The 18772-nt window shown below is 43.3% G+C and overlaps 1 protein-coding gene across 2 annotated transcripts in view; it reads right to left on the bottom strand.

The window, feature by feature from the left end:
- The window catches only part of SLC14A1 (solute carrier family 14 member 1 (Kidd blood group)), a 49966-nt gene extending 31435 nt beyond the window's left edge, over positions 1 to 18531 (bottom strand). The window contains exons 1-2 of one of the 2 annotated variants that reach the window (XM_081942572.1): positions 18468 to 18531; positions 3802 to 3946 (exon numbers count right to left, since the gene is read on the bottom strand). In XM_081942572.1, the coding sequence (XP_081798698.1) occupies positions 3802 to 3931 (130 nt within the window). In that variant the 5' untranslated portion in view covers positions 3932 to 3946; positions 18468 to 18531. Of the gene's footprint in view, positions 1 to 3801; positions 3947 to 5868; positions 5947 to 18467 lie in introns of those variants that run through there. The other variant, XM_081942571.1, reaches the window with a different exon arrangement.
- Positions 18532 to 18772: the final 241 nt, after the last annotated feature.

Raw genomic sequence — 18772 nt, 5'->3', positions numbered from 1 at the left:
AGACTGTGAGTTCTAGTCCCGTCTTAGACATGAAAGCTTGCTGGGTGATGTTGGACCAATCACCAGGAAGCTGTACATTCTAGTCCTGCCTTAGGTATGAAAGTTGACTGGGTGACCTTGGACCAATCACCAGGGGACTGTGAGTTCTAGTCCCGCCTTAGGCATGAAAGCCAGTACGGTGAATTGGACCAATCACCAGGAAGCTGTACATTCTAGTCCTGCCTTAGGTATGAAAGTTGACTGGGTGACTTTGGACCAATCACCAGGAGACTGTGAGTTCTAGTCCCGCCTTAGGCATGAAAGCCAGCTGGGTGATTCTGGACCAGGTGCCTTCTTTTAGCCCAACTCACCTCGCAGGGTTGTTGTTGATGGGGAAAATAGGAGAAGGAGCGAGTATCAGACATGTCCCCTGCCTTGAGGTTATTTATAAAGTAACAGAGGCGGAATGAAAGTCTAATAAATAAGGTAATCTAGGGGTGAAAAATTCAGTGTAAAAGGCTTGATTAAGGAATGTTGTTGCAAATCCTACAAAAAAGGGGGAACTACAATCGTGTAGTCACAGCTGCCAATGTGACACCATTTTGTCATCCCTGCCTAAGTTGGAAGTCTATGCCCAACGTCTGTCAGGAGTTTTTGTTTTCCACTATCACTAAATGGCTACCTATGGACAAAAGCGGAATTAATCTATTATCCGGATTCACCTGGTGAATTTTGAATGATCCCTTCACCAGAATATGCAAAAAGAATGCGAAAACACCCCAAGGTCACAATTCAAAGTAACCAAGTTTCTCTTCAAAAGGCAACTTATTGGAGCTTCAGATAATTCTATAAAGCCTTAGTAAGACCACACCTAGAGTACTGCATTCAGTTTTGGTCACCACATTATAAAAAAGATGTTGAGACTCTAGAAAAAGTGCAGAGAAGAGCAACCAAGATGATGAGGGGACTGGAGGCTAAAACCTATGCAGAACGGTTGCAGGAACTGGGCAGGGCTAGTCTAGTGGAGAGAAGGACCAGGGGAGACATGATAGCAGCCTTCCAATATTTGAAGGGCTAACCCAGAGAGGAAGGGGTCAAGCTATTTTCCAAGGTACCTGAAGGCCAGACAAGGAATAATGGATGGAAACTGACCAAGGAGAGATCCTTCAGAAGTAAGGAGATATTTTCTGACAGTGAGAACAATCAACCAATGGAACAGAAGTTTCCTTTGGAAGTTGTGGAGGCTTCATCACTTGAGACCTTCAAGAAGAGATTGGATTGCCATTTGTCAGCAATGGTATAGGGTCTCCTGCTTGAGTGAGGGGTTGGACTAGATGACCTATAAAGTCCCTTCCAACTTTGTTAATCTGTTAAACCTGGTTAAAGTGCTTGTACAAATATGACAATCACATTTCGAATGTCGTACTGCCCAAAGGGTTTAAAAGAGCTTTTAATATATTGACCAGTTCATTTCAGCTTTGGAAACCGGGATTATTTGGCTAGTTTATGATTCAAAATACAGCGCTTCCTTAGAACATTTATCTAGTTTAATGAAAAGAAGAGCTAGGGGTGCCATGAGGGCGGTCTTCCAATAGTTGAAGGGCTTCCACAAAGAAGGGGTCAACTTTTTTTTTATCAAAGCACCAGAAGGCAGCACAAAAAACAATGGATGGAAACAAAGAGAGAAGCAACTTAGAACTAAGGAGAAACTTCCCAACAGTTAGAACAATCAATTGGTGGAACTGCTTGTCTCCAGAGGTTGTGGGTGCTTCATCACAGGAGGTTTTTAAGAAACGATTGGACAGGCATTTGTCTGGAACGATATGGTCTCCTGCTTGAGTAGGGGGTTGGACTAGAAGACCTCCCAGGTCCCTTCCAACTCTGTTATTCTGTTAGAATGGGTTAATGTATGAGCAGATTGTGTAAACGCCGCCAATGAGGATGCAATGTCAAAATACACAAAGCAGTAACTTGCCCCGTCTTCCACAATTCCACAACAGGGTTTTGTTTCTGTTGTTTGAAAGTTTATGAACTGGGACGATTGCCAAATGTGTATATCTCTGGCAGCATCTGGTGTGGCTCCTACTGCCAATAAGGCTGTAAAATATGACACACATTTATTATTCTCTGCAAAAACATCACGCAATTGGGAAGTTGATTGAGCGGCTCAGTTCATGCAGAAGATACAAAACAGCTAATTTATGTTGCTCGCATGGAAGTTGGCAGATGGCCTGAACATCTCTAGGCCAGCTTGTGTTGGGATTGTGGCACACCCCTCCGAGTGTATAATTTAACATCAGAGTGGCAGGCAGGCAAGGGGAATGCATGGTGTGGGATGGGGCTTTGGAGGGGGAAAGAGATGGCTGAGAGAGGATAAATAACTTGTGATGTGTTTATTGTGTAAAATAAGGGTGAGCCTAAAGCTTATTGAAGGATGAGCAATGACAGCTTTGGCTGGTGGGGAGAGAGGGGGTGTAGGGAGAGAGAGAGGGAGGGAGGAAGGGATTGAGGAAAGAAAGGAAAGAGGGAAAGGAAAGAAAGGAAAAAAGGAAGGAAGGGAGAAAGAAAAGAAATGGAGGAAAGGAAGAAGGAAGGGAGGAAAGGAAGAAGGAAGGGAGGAAAGAAAGGAAACAGAGAAAAGAAAGAAAGGAACGAAAAAGGAAAGAAAAAAGGAAAGAAGAAAAGGAAAAAAGAAAGAAAAAGGAAGGGAAAAAGGAAAAGACAGGAAAGGATGGAAAAAAGAAGGAAGGAAGGAGGAAAGAAAGGAAAATGAAAGGAAGGAAGAAAAGAAATGGAAGAAAGGAAGAAGGAAGGGAGGAAAGAAAGGAAACAAAAAGAAGGGAAAATGAAGGAAAGGAAAAGGAAAGGAAAAAGGAAATAAGGAGGAAAAGGAAAACAGAAGAAAGAAAAAGGAAGGGACTCAAGGAAGGAAAGAAAAGGAAGGAAAGAAGGAAGGAGGAAAGAAAGGAAACAGAAAGGAAAGAAAGAGAAAAGGAAGGTAGGAAGAAAAGAAAAGGAAGAAAGGAAAGAAAAAAGAAAAAAAGGAAGGAAAGAAAGAGTAAGGAAACAAAAGGGGAAAAAGGAAAGGAGGAGGAAAAGTAAAAAAGAAGAAAAAAAGGAAGGAAGAAAAGAAGTGGAAGAAAGGAAGAAGGAAGGGAGGAAAAGGGGAAACAAAAAGAAGGGAAAAAGGAAGGAAAGAAAGAAAGGAAAGGAAAAAGATAGGAAAAGGAAAGGAAAGGAAAAAAAGAAAATAAGGAGGAAAAGGAAAACAGAAGAAAGAAAAAGGAAGGAAGGGACAGAAGGAAGGAAGGAAAGAAAAGGAAGGAAAGGATGGAAAAAGAAAAGAAGGAAGGAGGAAAGAAAGGAAACAGAAAGGAAAGAAAGGAAAAAAGGAAGGTAGGAAGAAAAGAAAAGGAGGAAAGAAAAAAAGAAAAAAGGAAGAAAGAGGAAGGAAACAAAAGGGGGAAAAGGAAAGGAGGAGGAAAAGTAAAAAAAGAAGAAAAAAAGGAAGGAAGGAAGGAAGGAACCTGTTTTTCAGGAAATCTTTTGTACAGTGTTTCTCTATCTTAGCATCTTTAAGATGTATGCATGTCAACTCCCAGATTTGGGCTGCCCGGGGAATTCTGGGAGTTGAAGTCCACACCTCTTAAACTTGCCAGCCTGCTGTCTTGATAACTCTGGGAGTTGAAGTCCAGAGGGCTTAAACTTGCTGAGGTGGAGAAACATTTGCTCTGGAATGATGATAATCAAGGCGTTCAACAATCTTCCACCTACACCTGTGCTTCCATTGGGCCTTATAGAGGGAGCAGAAACGAGGCCTACCTTTTAGCCAGTCTCCAAACACCTTCATATCTCCGGTGACACAGCTCAAGGCTCTCAACATTTTCTGGCAACGTTCGCTTGTTGTCTTTTGTGTTTTGTCACATTTTTCACCAGCGGCGTCGATCTCCATTGTGAGTTTTGGATCCTGCACGAACAAAAACAACACACCATCTGACTGATTGTGTCCTCTTGAACTTCCTTTTGGCCAACAATGAGGACAGGCTTTACAAGGGATTGTAAGAAGCAACTCAGAGCAAAACAACTATGGAATCTGCAAGTGTTAGATATTTTCAAGAACAGTATAAGACAGTCTTTCTGTCTTCTATAAGATTTCCATACTGACTGGGGAATTCTGGGGGTTGAAGTCCACATCACCTATAATTCCAAGTTTGAGAAAAAGCACACTAACATCTTCAGAAGTCTTTACAACGGCTGTTTGCCATCTTTAAAGCGCTCCATGGCACAGGACCTAGTTACCTGCGGGATCGCATCCTACCCCATACATCCCTGCGACCAATTCGCTCCCACAGGGAGGGACTCCTCCGGGTGCTGTCCACTAAGCAATGCTAACGGGCGGCGCCCAGGAGTAGAGCCTTCTCTGTGATGGGCCCAACCCTCTGGAATGACCTCCCCCCCGATATCAGAACCACTACTGACCTCCGCTCCTTCTGCAAGAAACTCAAGACCCACCTGTTCCAATTAGCTGGCCTGGCCCATTTATAGTCCCATTTTTAACCTCCTGGCAAACATTTTATTCTGGGGTAGTTTTTTAGGGGTAGTTTTTAATGTATCTCTAATTTTAATTTTAATTATTATTGTACAGTCTATATGTTACCTCCTCCATCCATATTTATCTATATTTATCTATATCTGTATGTATTTTATATTGTGTTTTAATATGACTGTACACCGCCCCGAGTCCCTTCTGGGAGAGGGCGCGGTTTATAAATTAAATAAAAGTTAAAAGTTAAAGTTTTCTTACTTGGCCACTTTAAGACTTGTGGACTTCAATTCCCAGAATTCCTCAGCCAGTCATGCTGGCTGGGGAATTCTGGATGTTGTGGTCCATAAATCGTAAAGTGGCCAAGTTTGGAGACCCCCCCTACATTAGATTATTTTTTTTTAACCTCAGCAATTTGAAGATATGGGTCAACCATCCCATTCAGTCACCTAGCAAAGAAGCTTAGTCATGAGATCATGAAGCTTGGATAGATGAGCTGTAGCTATGACAATGGGTGGGCTTCAACTTCCCAAATTCTGGGAGTTAGGGTTCATGCATCTTCATATTGACAAGGTTGAGGAACACTGAATAGAATAGAATAGAATAGAATAAGAGTTGGAAGGGACCTTGGAGATCTTCTAGTCCAACCCACTGCTTAGGCAGGACAACCTACATCACTTTCAGACAAATGGCTATCCAACATCTTCTTAAAGACTTCCAGTGTTGGAGCATTCACAACTTCTGGAGGCAAGCTGTTCCACTAATTAATTGTTCTGACTGTCAGGAAATTTCTCCTTAGTTCTAAGTTGCTTCTCTCCTTGATTAGTTTCCATCCATTGCTTCTTGTCCTGCCTTCAGGTGCCTTGGAGAATAGCTTGACTCCCTCTTCTTTGTGGCAGCCCCTGAGATATTGGAAGACTGCTATCATGTCTCCCCTAGTCCTTCTTTCTATTAAACTAGACATACCCAGTTCCTGCAATCCTTCTTCATATGTTTTAGCCTTCAGCCCCCTCATCTCTTTTTTGCTCTTCTCTGCACTCTTTCTAGAGTCTCCACATCTTTTTTATATTGTGGCGACCAAAACTGAATGCAGTATTCCAAGTGTGGCCTTACCAAGGGATTATAAAGTGGTATTAATACTTCACGTGATTTTGATTCTATCTCTCTGTTTATGCAGCCTAGAACAGTGTTGGCTTTTGGAGAAGCTGCTGCCCACTGCTGGCTCCTATTTAAATGGTTGTCCACTAGGACTCCAAGATCCCTTTTACAGTTACTACTATTGAGCAAGGTACCACCTATACTGTAGCTGTGCATTTCGTTTTTCTTGCCTACATGTAGAACCTTACCTTTTTCACCATTGAATTTCCTTCTGTATCTTAAGCCTGTCTTCTGGAGTGTTGGCTATTCCCGCCATCTTGGTATCATCTGCAGATTTGATGAGTTCCCCATTTATTCCCTCATCCAAATCATTGATAAAGATGTTGAAGAGTACTGGGCCTAAAACAGAGCCTTGGGGTACTCCACTGCATACTTCCCTCCATGTAGATGCAGTTCCATTGAGGACTACACGTTGAGTGCGGTTGGTCAGCCAGTTCTGTCTAACCCACATTTTTCTACTTTATCTAGTAGTAGGTTATGGGCTACTTTATCAAAGTTCTAAGTTGCTTCTCTTCTTGATTAGTTTCCACTCATTGCTTCTTATCCTGCCCTTGTCTTGGCATTTTTAGAAGTTGTCCACTAGGACTCCATGATCCCTCTCACAGTTACTACTATTGACTACCTGTGAATTTTATTTATTTTGCCTAAATGTAGAACCTTACTTTTTTCGCCATTGAATTTCATTTTGTTAAATATCGCCCAATGTTCAAGTCTGTCAAGATTCTTCGGTATCTTGTGATCTAATTGTGTTAGATCCACTCTATCAACCTGAGTGTTGAAGAGAAAGTGTGGATGGATGCCTACCTGGGCTTCCAGCCTCTTCAATAATGGCATACTTTGACAAGGGTCTTGGGCACCTGCTGAGCATTGCTGGTGCTTATATCCAAAGTCATAAGACCCGCATCCCTCTGGTGATAGCTGAACTGGGACTAGGAGAGAGGAAGGGCTGAAGGGACTTCCATCCATCTTTGCTAGCGTGGCACGTACACTAAAGGGCAGAGAGAAGGAAGTCAAGGAAAGACTCTCCGCCCTGAGTTTATGATTTTATAGACTCTGGATCAAATGCTCCTAATGATTTTATTTCATTTTATGACCAGGTTGGGAAAAACAGCTCAACTCTTGGATGCATGTCAGTCAACCATCAAGGAGCTTTCTCATCTTGACTTTGGGCACAAGATACCAAAACAGTTTTCATATCTTTGTTAGACTTTAGAGCTGGACGAAAGCCGAATGAGGAAAAGGTGGATAAAATCCTTGAAGTTGGGAAGTGGTTGTCATGCATTTATTGACTAACACACCTGCTAAAGTATGGCTCTACGTGTCTACCCAGGCAATCACCTTATTTTTCACTTTATAGTAGTATAGCCTTTATTGTCATTGCACATCATGTATACAATGAGATTGGTTTTATCATCATGATTTTCAGCTGCCCACCCTTCCATTAAACTCAAGAGAACCAACCTAGAACGAAGGAGAAATTTCCCGACAGTGAGAACAATCAATCAGTGGAACAAGTTGCCTCCAGAAGACACTAGAGGTTTTAAAGAAGAGATTGGACAACCATTTATCTGGGGTGGTATAAATTTTCCTGCTTGAGTAGGAGGTGGTTGGACTAGAGGACCTCCAAGGTCCCTTCCAACTCTATTATTCTCTTATTCTTAAAATTAAGAAAAGACACTGGGACACCTGGGACCCATTTCCAGACCCATTTAGGATAAGAGAGGTCCTAAGTTGGGAATCTTTAGCAAGAAAGAAAACCAGATCAACAGCTCCGAGTGAGGTAGAGATTAAGGGAAATGATCTTGATAAAGAAATGTTTATGAATATTTACAAAAGGGGCTGAAACTTATTTTAAGTATACCAGGTCCAGATAATATTCAGAAGCATCTCAGTCAAACCCCTTCTTAATTCACAGCAGTATAAGGAAGTTTTCTTGAGGAAAATAGAGTTGCTTGCTGGGAGCCAAAAATGACTTGAAGAGACACCAACAATCGAATAAGAAGGGCAAGGAGCTACAACACAACCAGAGTAACAGAATAGCAGAGTGGGAAGGTATATTGGAGGTCTTCTAGTCCAGCCCCCTGTTCAAGCAGGAGACCAAATACCAGTTGAGGCGAGTGGCTTTCCAATCTCTTCTTCAATTCTCCAGTGATGGAGTACCAACAACTTCTCGAGATGTTATTGGTAGACTATCTCAGTCAAAGTAGTTTTAGCGTTGTGTAGTTGGGACCAGCGGTGGGTTTCACATTTTGTTACCACTGGTTTGCCGCGTGCCTGCCCACTCCCTTCCATGCATGCGCCTGGCTGGCCACGCATGCATTTGCTCATGTGTGGGCTTTCTGCGCATGCGCCTGCCCCCAGAAATGTGTCTAAATAGAATGACATTGAGCCAGGGCAGGTGGGCAGTCCCCCCCCCATAATTTCTGCTACCGGTTCGAGTGAACTGTCTAAACCGGCTGAATACCATCTCTGGTTGGGACCCCACACACCCACTTTGTGGTCTGTTTCTGTTGCTCCCCTCTGTGAGGAGGTTTCGAAGTATCTCTAGCAGGACTTCCAGAGATTCTGTAACAGCTTTGTTCCCTATGCCGTCCATCTGGGTAACTTGCAAGTTTCATTTTTCTCACCCTGTATATAAAGTAAAGGTAAAGGTTCCCCTCACACATATGTGCTAGTTGTTCCCCACTCTAGGGGGAGGTGTTCATCTTTGTTTCAAAGCCAAAGAGCCAGCGCTGTCCGAAGACGTCTCCGTGGTCATCTGGCCGGCATGACTAAATGCTGAAGGCGCACAGAATGCTGTTACCTTCCCACCAAAGGTGGTCCCTATTTTTCTACTTCCATTTTTTTTCATGCTTTCTAACTGCTAGTTGGCAGAAACTGGGACAAGTTATGGGAGCTCACTCCATCATGCGGCGCTCGGGATTCGAACCACTGAACTGCTGACCTTTCTGATTCGCAAGCTCAGTGTCTTGCCCACTGAGCCATCGTGACACCCTGTACATGTATACATCCAAACTAGACTGTGTTTCTCTGTGTCATATAACATATGTGGGTATATGCATAATTTTGTATTTATTTATGCATTTATTTTGTCATTTTATGCAGTGTGTATTGGAGGCGGTGACCCTTTGAGAGCTGTATGCAACGAAATTTCACTTTAATGCATGCCGATTAGTGTACATTCGAAGTGACAACGAAGTTATTCTAAGTTCTAAGATTTCATGGCCGATCTGCCTAATGGGAGTGACAGGAGCTGAAATATAGCTAAAACATGTTTACACCAGGACCAGCTACTATAGTTCTCCATATACAATATCACTTTATACAATAGCAGAGTTGGAAGGGACCTTGGAGGTCTTCTAGTCCAACCCCCTGCCTAGGCAGGAAACCCTATACCATTTCAGACAAATGACTATCCAACATCTTCTTAAAGACTTCCAGTGTTGGGGCATTCACAACTTCTGGAGGCAAGCTGTTCCACTAATTAATTGTTCTAACTGTCAAGAAGTTTCTCCTCAGTTCTAAGTTGCTTCTCTCCTTGATTAATTTCCACCCATTGCTTCTTGTTCTACCCTCAGGTGCCTTGGAGAATAGTTTGACTCCCTCTTCTTTGGGGCAACCCCTGAGATATTGGAAGACTGCTATCATCTCTCCCCTAGTCCTTCTTTCTCTTAAGCTAGACATACCCAGTTCCTGCAACCGTTCTTTATATGTTTTAGTCTCCAGTCCCCTAATCATCTTTGTTGCTCTTCTCTGCACTCTTTCTAGAATCTCCACATCTTTTTTACATCGTGGCGACCAAAACTGAATGCAGTATTCCAAGTGTGGCCTTATCAAGGCATTACAAAGTGGTATTAACCCTTCACATGATCTTGATTCCATCCCTCTGTTTATGCAACCTTGAACTGTGTTGGCTTTTTTGGCAGCTGCTGCACACGGCTGGCTCCTATTTAAATAGTTGTCCACTATCTTTCTATCCTTGAAACCAACCTTGCATCCATCTCATCTGTCCATTGCCTTTGTGTTCTTTTTATACAGCTAATCCTTGACTTACAACCAGAAGTGGAATTCAGCCGGTTCGGACTGGTACATTCGAACCGGTAGTGGAAATCGCAGGTAGGCCGGCCCACCCGCTTCGGCTCTATGCTGTCCTATTTAGGCACTCTTTCAAGCCAAAGCGTATACACGGAAGGCCGAGCACATGCATGGACATATGCAGGCTCACATTTGTGAACCAGTAGGGAAAGTAAGTGGATACCACCCTGTTCTGACCCCCCTTCTCCACGCCTGTGAACAAGCCAAAACCACAGGCTTGGCTGTTTGCCACTTCTAATTGCAAGATAAACAAACCTTTTGGCCAAAGGCCCAGATTACTCAGAATACAAGAAAAACAAACCAGATATTCAAACACGACTCTAAGACATAGACTTTCTTCACTGCTAATCTCGAACTGTTGTTTCCTGCAAATGTCCCCTCCCAACGCCTCACCTATAAGCTCCTGTGGGAGGGGCCAATCTACAACCACCTGTGCTAATTATCGTCTATGAGCCTGCCTACGAAGCTGCTGCTTTTGTTTCTCAGCCCTTCTTACTCTCGCATCAGGGACTGACTGCCTTTGATCCTCCCCACTGCTCCATGCCTCAGGTGCCTCTTGGTGGCCAACCAGCCCCTCTGGTCCCTGCTCTGAATCTGCAACCTGCACAGGGTCTTCCACATCATCCAGGGCCGACTGAAATGATCCCTCACTATCTGAGTCCATCAGCAGCTCAAACGGATCCTGCTGGGCCACAACACCACCCCTGCTTACAACAGTTTATTTAGTGACCATTTGAGGTTACAACAGCACTGAAAAAAGTAACTTATCACCGTTTTTCACATTCACGGCTGTTGCAGCATCTCTCATGGTCACGTGATCGAAATTCAGACGCTTGGCAACTGGCTCGTATTTATGACGGTTGCAGTGTCCCCGGGGTCACGTGATCCCCTTTCGTGACCTTCTGACAAGCAAAGTCGATTTGGGAAGCCGGATTCACTTAACATCCGTTGTGACTAACTTAACAACTGCAGTGATTCGCTTAACAGCCGTGGCAAAGAATGTCGTAAAATGGGACAAAACTCACTTAACAAATGCTTCACTTAACCAGAGAAATTTTGGGCTCAACTGTGGTCATAAGTGAAGGACTTATAACTTATTTTTGAGGAATGCATCCTATCCAGGGGTGGGTTTCACATTTTGTTACCACTGATTCGCCACACGCTCGCTTCGCACATGTGCTTTTGCCCACACGTACCTTCCCCGCATGTGCCTGGCCTCAAAAACGTGTCTGAATAGGACGGCATAGAGCCAGGGTGGGTGCAATTTCTGCTGCTGGTTTAGGGTGAACCAGTCTGAACCGGCTGAATTCTACTACTGATCATATCCATCCAACTATGAAGTTCTGCTTTTTTCCTTGAGTCATCCATTTTACCTCATATTTTCATTTTGTGAGCCAGTCGTCCTTTATTCGTGCCACATGACCAAAGCACTTCAATTTATCTCTTTCATACGACGGACGCATTCTTGTGTTCAAAATCCATTCAGCCCTCATTTGTTGTTGATCCTATCCCTTCTTTCATTACATATATTTCTTGAAAGGCCTCTAGCAGGCTGAAAATGCAGGCCTGTCCATGGAATTTTTTTATTCTGCTGCCGTTCCAAAAATTGCCCGTCCTCAAAGCATCCATGGAATTCAGATTACTGAATAGGCTAATGTAATTTCTTATTTTTATGAACCTGTCAAGCTTGAGTCTTTGGAACAGAGTTTATCGTAAAGTTTCTACAAACATTTTTATGTTGTTTCTTCAAATAAGTCCAGTTTAGAGTTTTGTTTGAAATCTTGTCAAACCTGCAGATGTTTTTTTTTTTTTTTGGTCAACAGTTTTGTCTCAAACAATGCCCCTTTGCACGACACGGTTTCAAATCCATGCATATTTTTTTAAAGTGGCCATTTGAATTACACGATTTAAGAAAAATGGCAATTGCAATGAAAAACGTCCCTTTGTGTATCGATTCGAAGATGTAACATTACATGTTTTGTTCAAGATAGGAAATGCTCTTGTTTCCCCTTAGAAAGATTGCACGCATAGAATAGCAGACCCTGGATTATAATTTTATAATTATACATTTCGATAAATACCTTGATGTGTGCCAGGCACAATGACATACGCATATTTGGAATACCATGAATGTTAGATAATATGCACAGGTAAGGAACTTGACTAGTTTATTTGCTAATTTATGAAGCAAACTTTGCTAGTTTATAGAGCCAATACAATACAATACAATAGTAGAGTTGGAAGGGACCTTGGAGGTCTTCTAGTCCAACCCCCTGCCTAGGCAGGAAACCCTATACCGTTTCAGACAAATGGCTATCCAACATCTTCTTAAAGACTTCCAGTGTTGGGGCATTCACAACTTCTGGAGGCAACTTCTGTTCCACTGATTCTCCTCAGTTCTAAGTTGCTTCTCTCCTTGATTAGTTTCCACCCATTGCTTCTTGTTCTACCCTCAGGTGCTTTGGAGAATAGTTTGACTCCCTCTTCTTTGTGGCAGCCCCTGAGATATTGGAATACTATTATCAGGTCTCCCCTAGTCCTTCTTTTCATTCAACTAGACATACCCAGTTCCTGCAACCGTTCTTCATATGTTTTAGTCTCCAGTCCCCTAATCATCTTTGTTGCTCTTCTCTGCACTTCCTCTAGAGTCTCCACATCTTTTTTACATTGTGGCAACCAGAACTGAATGCAGTATTCCAAGTGTGGCCTTATCAAGGCATTATAAAGTGGTATTAACACTTCACGTGATCTTGATTCTATCCCTCTGTTTATGTAGCCTAGAACTGTGTTGGTTTTTTTGACAGCTGCTGCACACTGCTGGCTCATATTTAAATGGTTGTCCACTAGGACTCCAAGATCCCTTTCACAGTTACTAAGTTACACAGCCAATTTTGGATAAGAGAGATAATTCATCAATTGGTGGAGGGGTGGAAGGTGAAGAGACATCTATGAAATGGAATTCTCTCTGTATTCATATTATGAATATAAGAGCCAAGGTGGTGCAATGGTTAGAGGGAAGCATTGCAGGCTACTTCAGCTGACTGCTAGCTGCAGTTTGGCAGTTCAAATCTCACCGGCTCAAGGTTGACTCAGCCTTCCATCCTTTTGAGGTGGGTAAAATGAGGACCCAGGTTGTTGGGGGCAAGAGGCTGACTCTGTAAACTGCTTACAGGGAGCTGTAAAGGCACTATGAAGCGATATATAAGTCTAAGAGCTATTGCTATTATCTCAGAAAAGAAAGCAGGAACTTGCTTACTACTTACTACTTTTAGTGCTGTTTAGTTAATGGTGCTTTTAGTAGCTTTTAGTAGCACCATTAACTGCAATTTCTAACAGCCAGGTAGCTGAGCACTTATCAGTTCCGTTGAATTTTTGATGAACAATATAGTTCCTTAGACCAGCTGAGGAATTCTGTGAGTTGAAGTCCACACATCTTAAAGTTACAAAGGTTGAGCAACCCTCCCTTAGACAATTGATTGCTGTCATTTTACTCTGGTGTCCGTAAAGAAACATTCATGTTCTAGAGTGCAGAGAAGAGCAACAAAGATGATTAGGGGACTGGAGACTAAAACATATGAAGAACGGTTGCAGGAACTGGGTATGTTTAGCTTAAGAGAAAGAAGGACTAGGGGAGACATGATAGCAGTGTTCCAATATCTCAGGGGCTGCCACAAAGAAGAGGGAGTCAAGCTATTCTCCAAGGCACCTGAGGACAGAACAAGAAGCAATGGATGGAAACTAATCAAGGAGAGAAGCAACTTAGAACTGAGGAGAAACTTCGTGACAGTTAGAACAATTAATCAGTGGAACAGAAGTTGCCTCCAGAAGTTGTGAATGCCCCAACACTGGAAGTCTTTAAGAAGATGTTGGATAGCCATTTGTCTGGAACGGTATAGGGTTTCCTGCCTAGGCAGGGGGTTGGACTAGAAGACCTCCAAGGTCCCTTCCAACTCTACTATTGTATTGTATATTGTATTGTATAGGTTAAGCCATTAGGCTAGAAACCAGGAGATGGTGAATTCTAGTCTCATTTTAGGCATGAAAGCCAGCCGGGTGATTCAGGGGCCAGTCACCAGGAGACAGTGAATTCTAGTCCTGCCTAAGCCATGAAAGCTGGCTGGGTGACTTTGGGCCAATCACCAGTAGACAGTGAGTTCTAGTCCCACATTAGGCACAAAAGCTGGCTAGGGCCAGTCACCAAGATACTGACTTCTAGTTCCACTTTTGGCATGAAAGCCAGCCGAGTGATTTCACCAGGAGACAGTGAATTCTAGTCCTTCCTAAGGCATGAAAGATAGCTCCTTAGGGACAAAAGTCAACAAGGTAGGAGTCAAGGGTGGGATTCAGCCGGTTTGGATTGGTTTGGACGAACCGGATGCTAAATTTACATCTTGTTTGCCGAACTGGTAGTTGCAAGGACTGACTGGCCCCGCCCATCCCACCCCTCCCCTCCCAGGAGTCTCCATGTAGATGCTCCCATGGATGCTCAATGCTCCCGTTTTCGCCCTCCCGGAGGCTCAAAGAAAGCCTCCAGGGCCTGGGGAGGGTAAAAACACCCCCCCTCTCAACGTGGTACAGGAGGCTGAGTAGGCTATGCCCACCAGGCCATGCCCGCCCCAGCAACACAGAAGAGAACCGGTTGCTAAAGTTTTTCAATCCCACCCCTGAAGGCAACTTTGGGTCAGTCCCTCTTTCTCAGCCCAATTCACCTCTCAAATTTATTGTGGGGAAAATAGGAGGAGAAAGGAATATTCGGTAGGTCCTGTGCCTTGAGTTATCGAAATAATCAAGATGGGATATTAATAAATCAATAAAGAATAATACTAATGGCCCTCTCCATTTCCCTGTGTTAGATGCAGCCTCTGGCTGACCCTCCATAAAATATTGTAGATAGAGAATGTCTTCTAGCTGTTATTCTCTCTATTTTTTGCATTGCTATAGTTTTAAGCTGGACCTCCCAATTTTTTTCTTCCATCCCTGATTTATTGTGTTTAGGTGCAAAACATTCTGTGGATTCCAGAGTTTGGAACATCATTCTAATGCAAGGCATGAACTGGTGGTTTTTTTTATTTTCCCTCTCAGTCTCAGTTTCCCCCAATGTTTCCTAGAAATCAGCCTCCCCACCCCCTCCCAGTTTAAAATCACCCTCCCTTACTTCCGGGATGGAGGTGGATTTTAAAGCAAGGGCACCAGCATTCTTCCCAATTTCTGAAACTGTGTGGCCACCTTTTATTTCAATTGGTTTTAGTTATTTATGCTCTTGTTTTTTCAAACTTTTTTCGTGCAGCAAAGTTGCTCTCTGTACAACTTCGTTTTTTTCATCGGAAGAGTTATTACTGCAATTGTTCTGCTTTCAGTTAGGTCTTCATCTCATTTCTGGCCCTGAGATCTTTTCTTTTCTTTTTCTTCTTTCTTTCTTTCTTTCTTTCTTTCTTTCTTTCTTTCTTTCTTTCCTTCCTTCCTTCTTTCCTTCCTTCTTTCCTTCTTTCTTCCTTCCTTCCTCCTTTCTTTCTTTCTTCCTTCCTTTCCTTCCTTCTTTCCTACCTTCTTTCCTTCCTTCTTTCCTTCTTTCCTTCCTTCCTTCCTTCCTTCCTTCCTTCCTTCCTTCCTTCTTTCTTTCTTTCTTTCCTTCCTTCCTTCCTTCTTTCCTTCCTTCTTTCCTTCTTTCTTTCTTCCTTCCTTCCTCCTTTCTTTCTTTCTTCCTTCCTTTCCTTCCTTCTTTCCTACCTTCTTTCCTTCCTTCTTTCCTTCCTTCCTTCCTTCCTTCCTTCCTTCCTTCCTTCCTTCCTTCCTTCCTTCCTTCTTTCTTTCTTTCTTTCTTTCTTTCTTTCTTTCTTTCTTTCTTTCTTTCTTCTGCTGACTGCCAGCTGCCTGCAATTTGGCAGTTCGAATCTCAGCAGACTCGAGGTTGATTCAGCCTTCCATCCTTCCAAGGTGGGTAAAAGGAGAACCCAGATTGTTGAGGGCCTTATTACTTTCTTCACTTTGCACTCCTACCAGAGAGGGGTTGCTTCCGGTTCGGCCTGATTCGGCTGAACTGGTAGCGGTGATTTAGCCTGGGTCGCAGAACTGGCAGCGGCCCAGGCTGGCCACACCCCTGAACTGGTTCCCTGGTCTCTTCTGCCATTGGCAGCATGTTTCTGCACATGCGCAGAACAATGTAAAGTCAACTGCGCATGTGCGAGCCAAGTTCGCCATGTGCGAAGCGAACCAGTACCAACTGGTACAGGAACCCACCCCGACCCCCACCAGTTGTTGGAGGGGAAGCTGGTGCACACTCATCCCTTGTCATAGAGTTCTCCTTTGCCTGTCATGTTTTCTCTTGCAAAACTCTATGGTTCTGTTAGCACATTGGTTCATAAACTCCGCTAGAAACCCAACAGCATTATAGAATAGAACAACAGAGCGGGGAGGGACCTTGGAGGTCTTCTAGTCCAACCCCCTGCTTAAGCAGGAAACCCTACACCACTTCAGACAAATGGTTATCCAACATCTTCTTGAAAACGTCCAATGTTGCAGCATTCACAACTTCTGGAGGCAAGTTGTTCCACTGATTAATTGTTCTAACTGTCAGGAAGTATCTCCTTAGTTCTAAGTTGCTTCTCTCCTTGATTAGTTTCCACCCATTGTTTCTTGTCCTGCCCTCAGGTGCTTTGGAGAATAGCTTGACTCCCTCTTCTTTGTGGCAAGCCCTGAGATATTGGAACACTGCTATCATGTCTCCCCTAGTCCTTCTTTCTATTAAACTAGACCTACCCAGTTCCTGCAACTGTTCTTCTTATGTTTTAGCCTCCAGTCCCCTAATCCTCTTTGTTGCTCTTCTCTGCACTCTCTCCAGAGTCTCCACATCTTTTTTACATCATGGCAACCAAAACTGGACGCCGTATTCCACGTGGAGCCTTACCAAGGCATTATAAAGTGGTATTAACACTTCACTTGATCTTGATTCTATCCCTCTGTTGATGCAGCCTAGAACCGTGTTAACTTTTTCATGATACACTAGATGATAAAATGGTTATGTTTAGTTAGCATTTAGGTGGTTTAACGCCTTATGCAAACTCAGTCCATTTGATGATTTATGATCCGATATAGATATACTATGTCAATGCAGGAAATGGATTAATTTAGTAACAAGATTAAGCATGTTGCAATCCTGCAGACCTTATCTCTCTTTGCCAAATAACTGATTTAATAGCTGGAATGTTGGTATGTGCAGCACAGACCGAACTATGAATGCTCTACAGTGAGATGGGCGGCGAAGACATTTAATAAGTAAATAAATAAATAAACTCAGATGGAACTCCCTGCCACAGGATCTAGATGATCACTTCTTGGCTTATACAGTACATGCCTTTAAAAAAACTCTGTTTGGCAAGATTTAGGAAGGTGATGAAAGGAACACATTTCTTTATTATTTTTCATTGTTATTATTATTATCATCATCATTTTCTTTGTTTCTTTATTCTTTCTTTATTCTTTTTTTATTCTTTATTAACAATTGATACTATATACAGTTACTATATTGGCACTATATACAGGCACTATAGAGATGTGGTGGCTCAATGGCTAAGACTCTGAGCTTGTCAATCAGAAAAGGTCGGGAGTTTGGCAGCTCGAGTCCCTAGCGCTGCGTAATGGAGTGAGCTCCCGTTCCTTGACCCAGCTTCTGCCAACCTAGCAGTTCGAAAGCATGTAAAAATGCATGCAGAAAAATAGGAACCACCTTTGGTGGGAAGGTAACAGCGTTCCATGCTCCTTCGGCGTCTAGTCATGCCGGCCACATGACCACGGAGATGTCTTCAGACAGTGCTGGCTCTTCGGCTTTGAAATGGAGATGAGCACTGCCCCCTAGAGTCGGGAACGACTATTACATATGTGCAAGGGAAACCTTTGCCTTTACAGTTACTGTATTGACACTATATTATCAACCCAAATTTCCATGCAATCATGGAAATTAAGTGCGTTGTGTGCCATTTTATGACAGAAAAGGTGTAGGGTCTCCTGCTTGGGTGGAGGGTTGGGCTAGATGACCTACAAGGCCCCTTCCAACTCTGTTCATCTGTAATAAAACCTCAGGGTGGCTGCAGGTGCATGCATGATTTCAAAAGCACCCAGAACACCACAGAAATCATGGGATAATAATTATACATTAGCCCGGATCCTTCACTTACAATATGTCCCTGATTTTAACCCAAAGAGGGTCTCCATTAAACCTCTTGAGAGCGTGCTTCTCCTCCTCTTTATAAGCTCCACCATTCTTTCAATGCCCTTGGCTGAGGACGAAACACGAATTTGACAAAGCTGCAAACATTTCAGTTTTCTGCAGCTTCTCTGACAGCTGATCTGTTGTCCTGCCTCTTATCACCTTCTACCAGTTGCCTGTTCTGGTCCCATGAATGGAGGGGCCTCCCCGAAACACCCAGCAGTCCCCCTAATCCAACAACCAAAATGAAAAAAACCCACAAAAATGCCAAACTATGATGGAGTCCTCCCTCCAGATTCTGGTGCCATGCGCCTTTCCCAAATCCCACTTTGTTTCTCTGGTTTTAAATTTATTTATTTATTGCAATATTCTAGTAAGTGTGGGGGGGAGAGGTAAAGAAACCGTTATCAGAAAGCGGCTGGGACTTCAAGGGGAGCTGCAGAATTTAAACCTCAAGCTGCATTAAAGTAAGAGTGAACATCTTCTTACCTTCAGTTGCACCTGGTTACGAAACTTTGGAAGCGTCTGCCAAGTTTATTGCCTAAGGAGGGTGTGCAGGGACAGTGATAGCTAAAGAGCACTGTTTCACTTTATATACTCTGCACAAAATCTCTGAGTAGGGAAGTCCTCCTCCTCCTCCCCCTCCCCTCCTCCTCCTCCTTCTCACATGCAGTGAGGAGATTTTGCCTGATGTGGGCTTTTTAACCAAGCAATGCCTGCAAAAAACCCTACTCCCCTCTTTCTCACCTCTCCCCCTCCCCTTCCTGCACTTTGCCTCCCCTGCAAAACACCGA

This window comes from Natrix helvetica, assembly GCF_964273705.1.
Source record: "Natrix helvetica genome assembly, chromosome: 2".
In the NCBI taxonomy this organism is placed as follows: Eukaryota; Metazoa; Chordata; class Lepidosauria; order Squamata; family Natricidae; genus Natrix; species Natrix helvetica.
The sequence above is the reverse complement of the archived record's forward strand: the minus strand, read 5'-3'. Positions and strand labels throughout refer to the sequence as shown.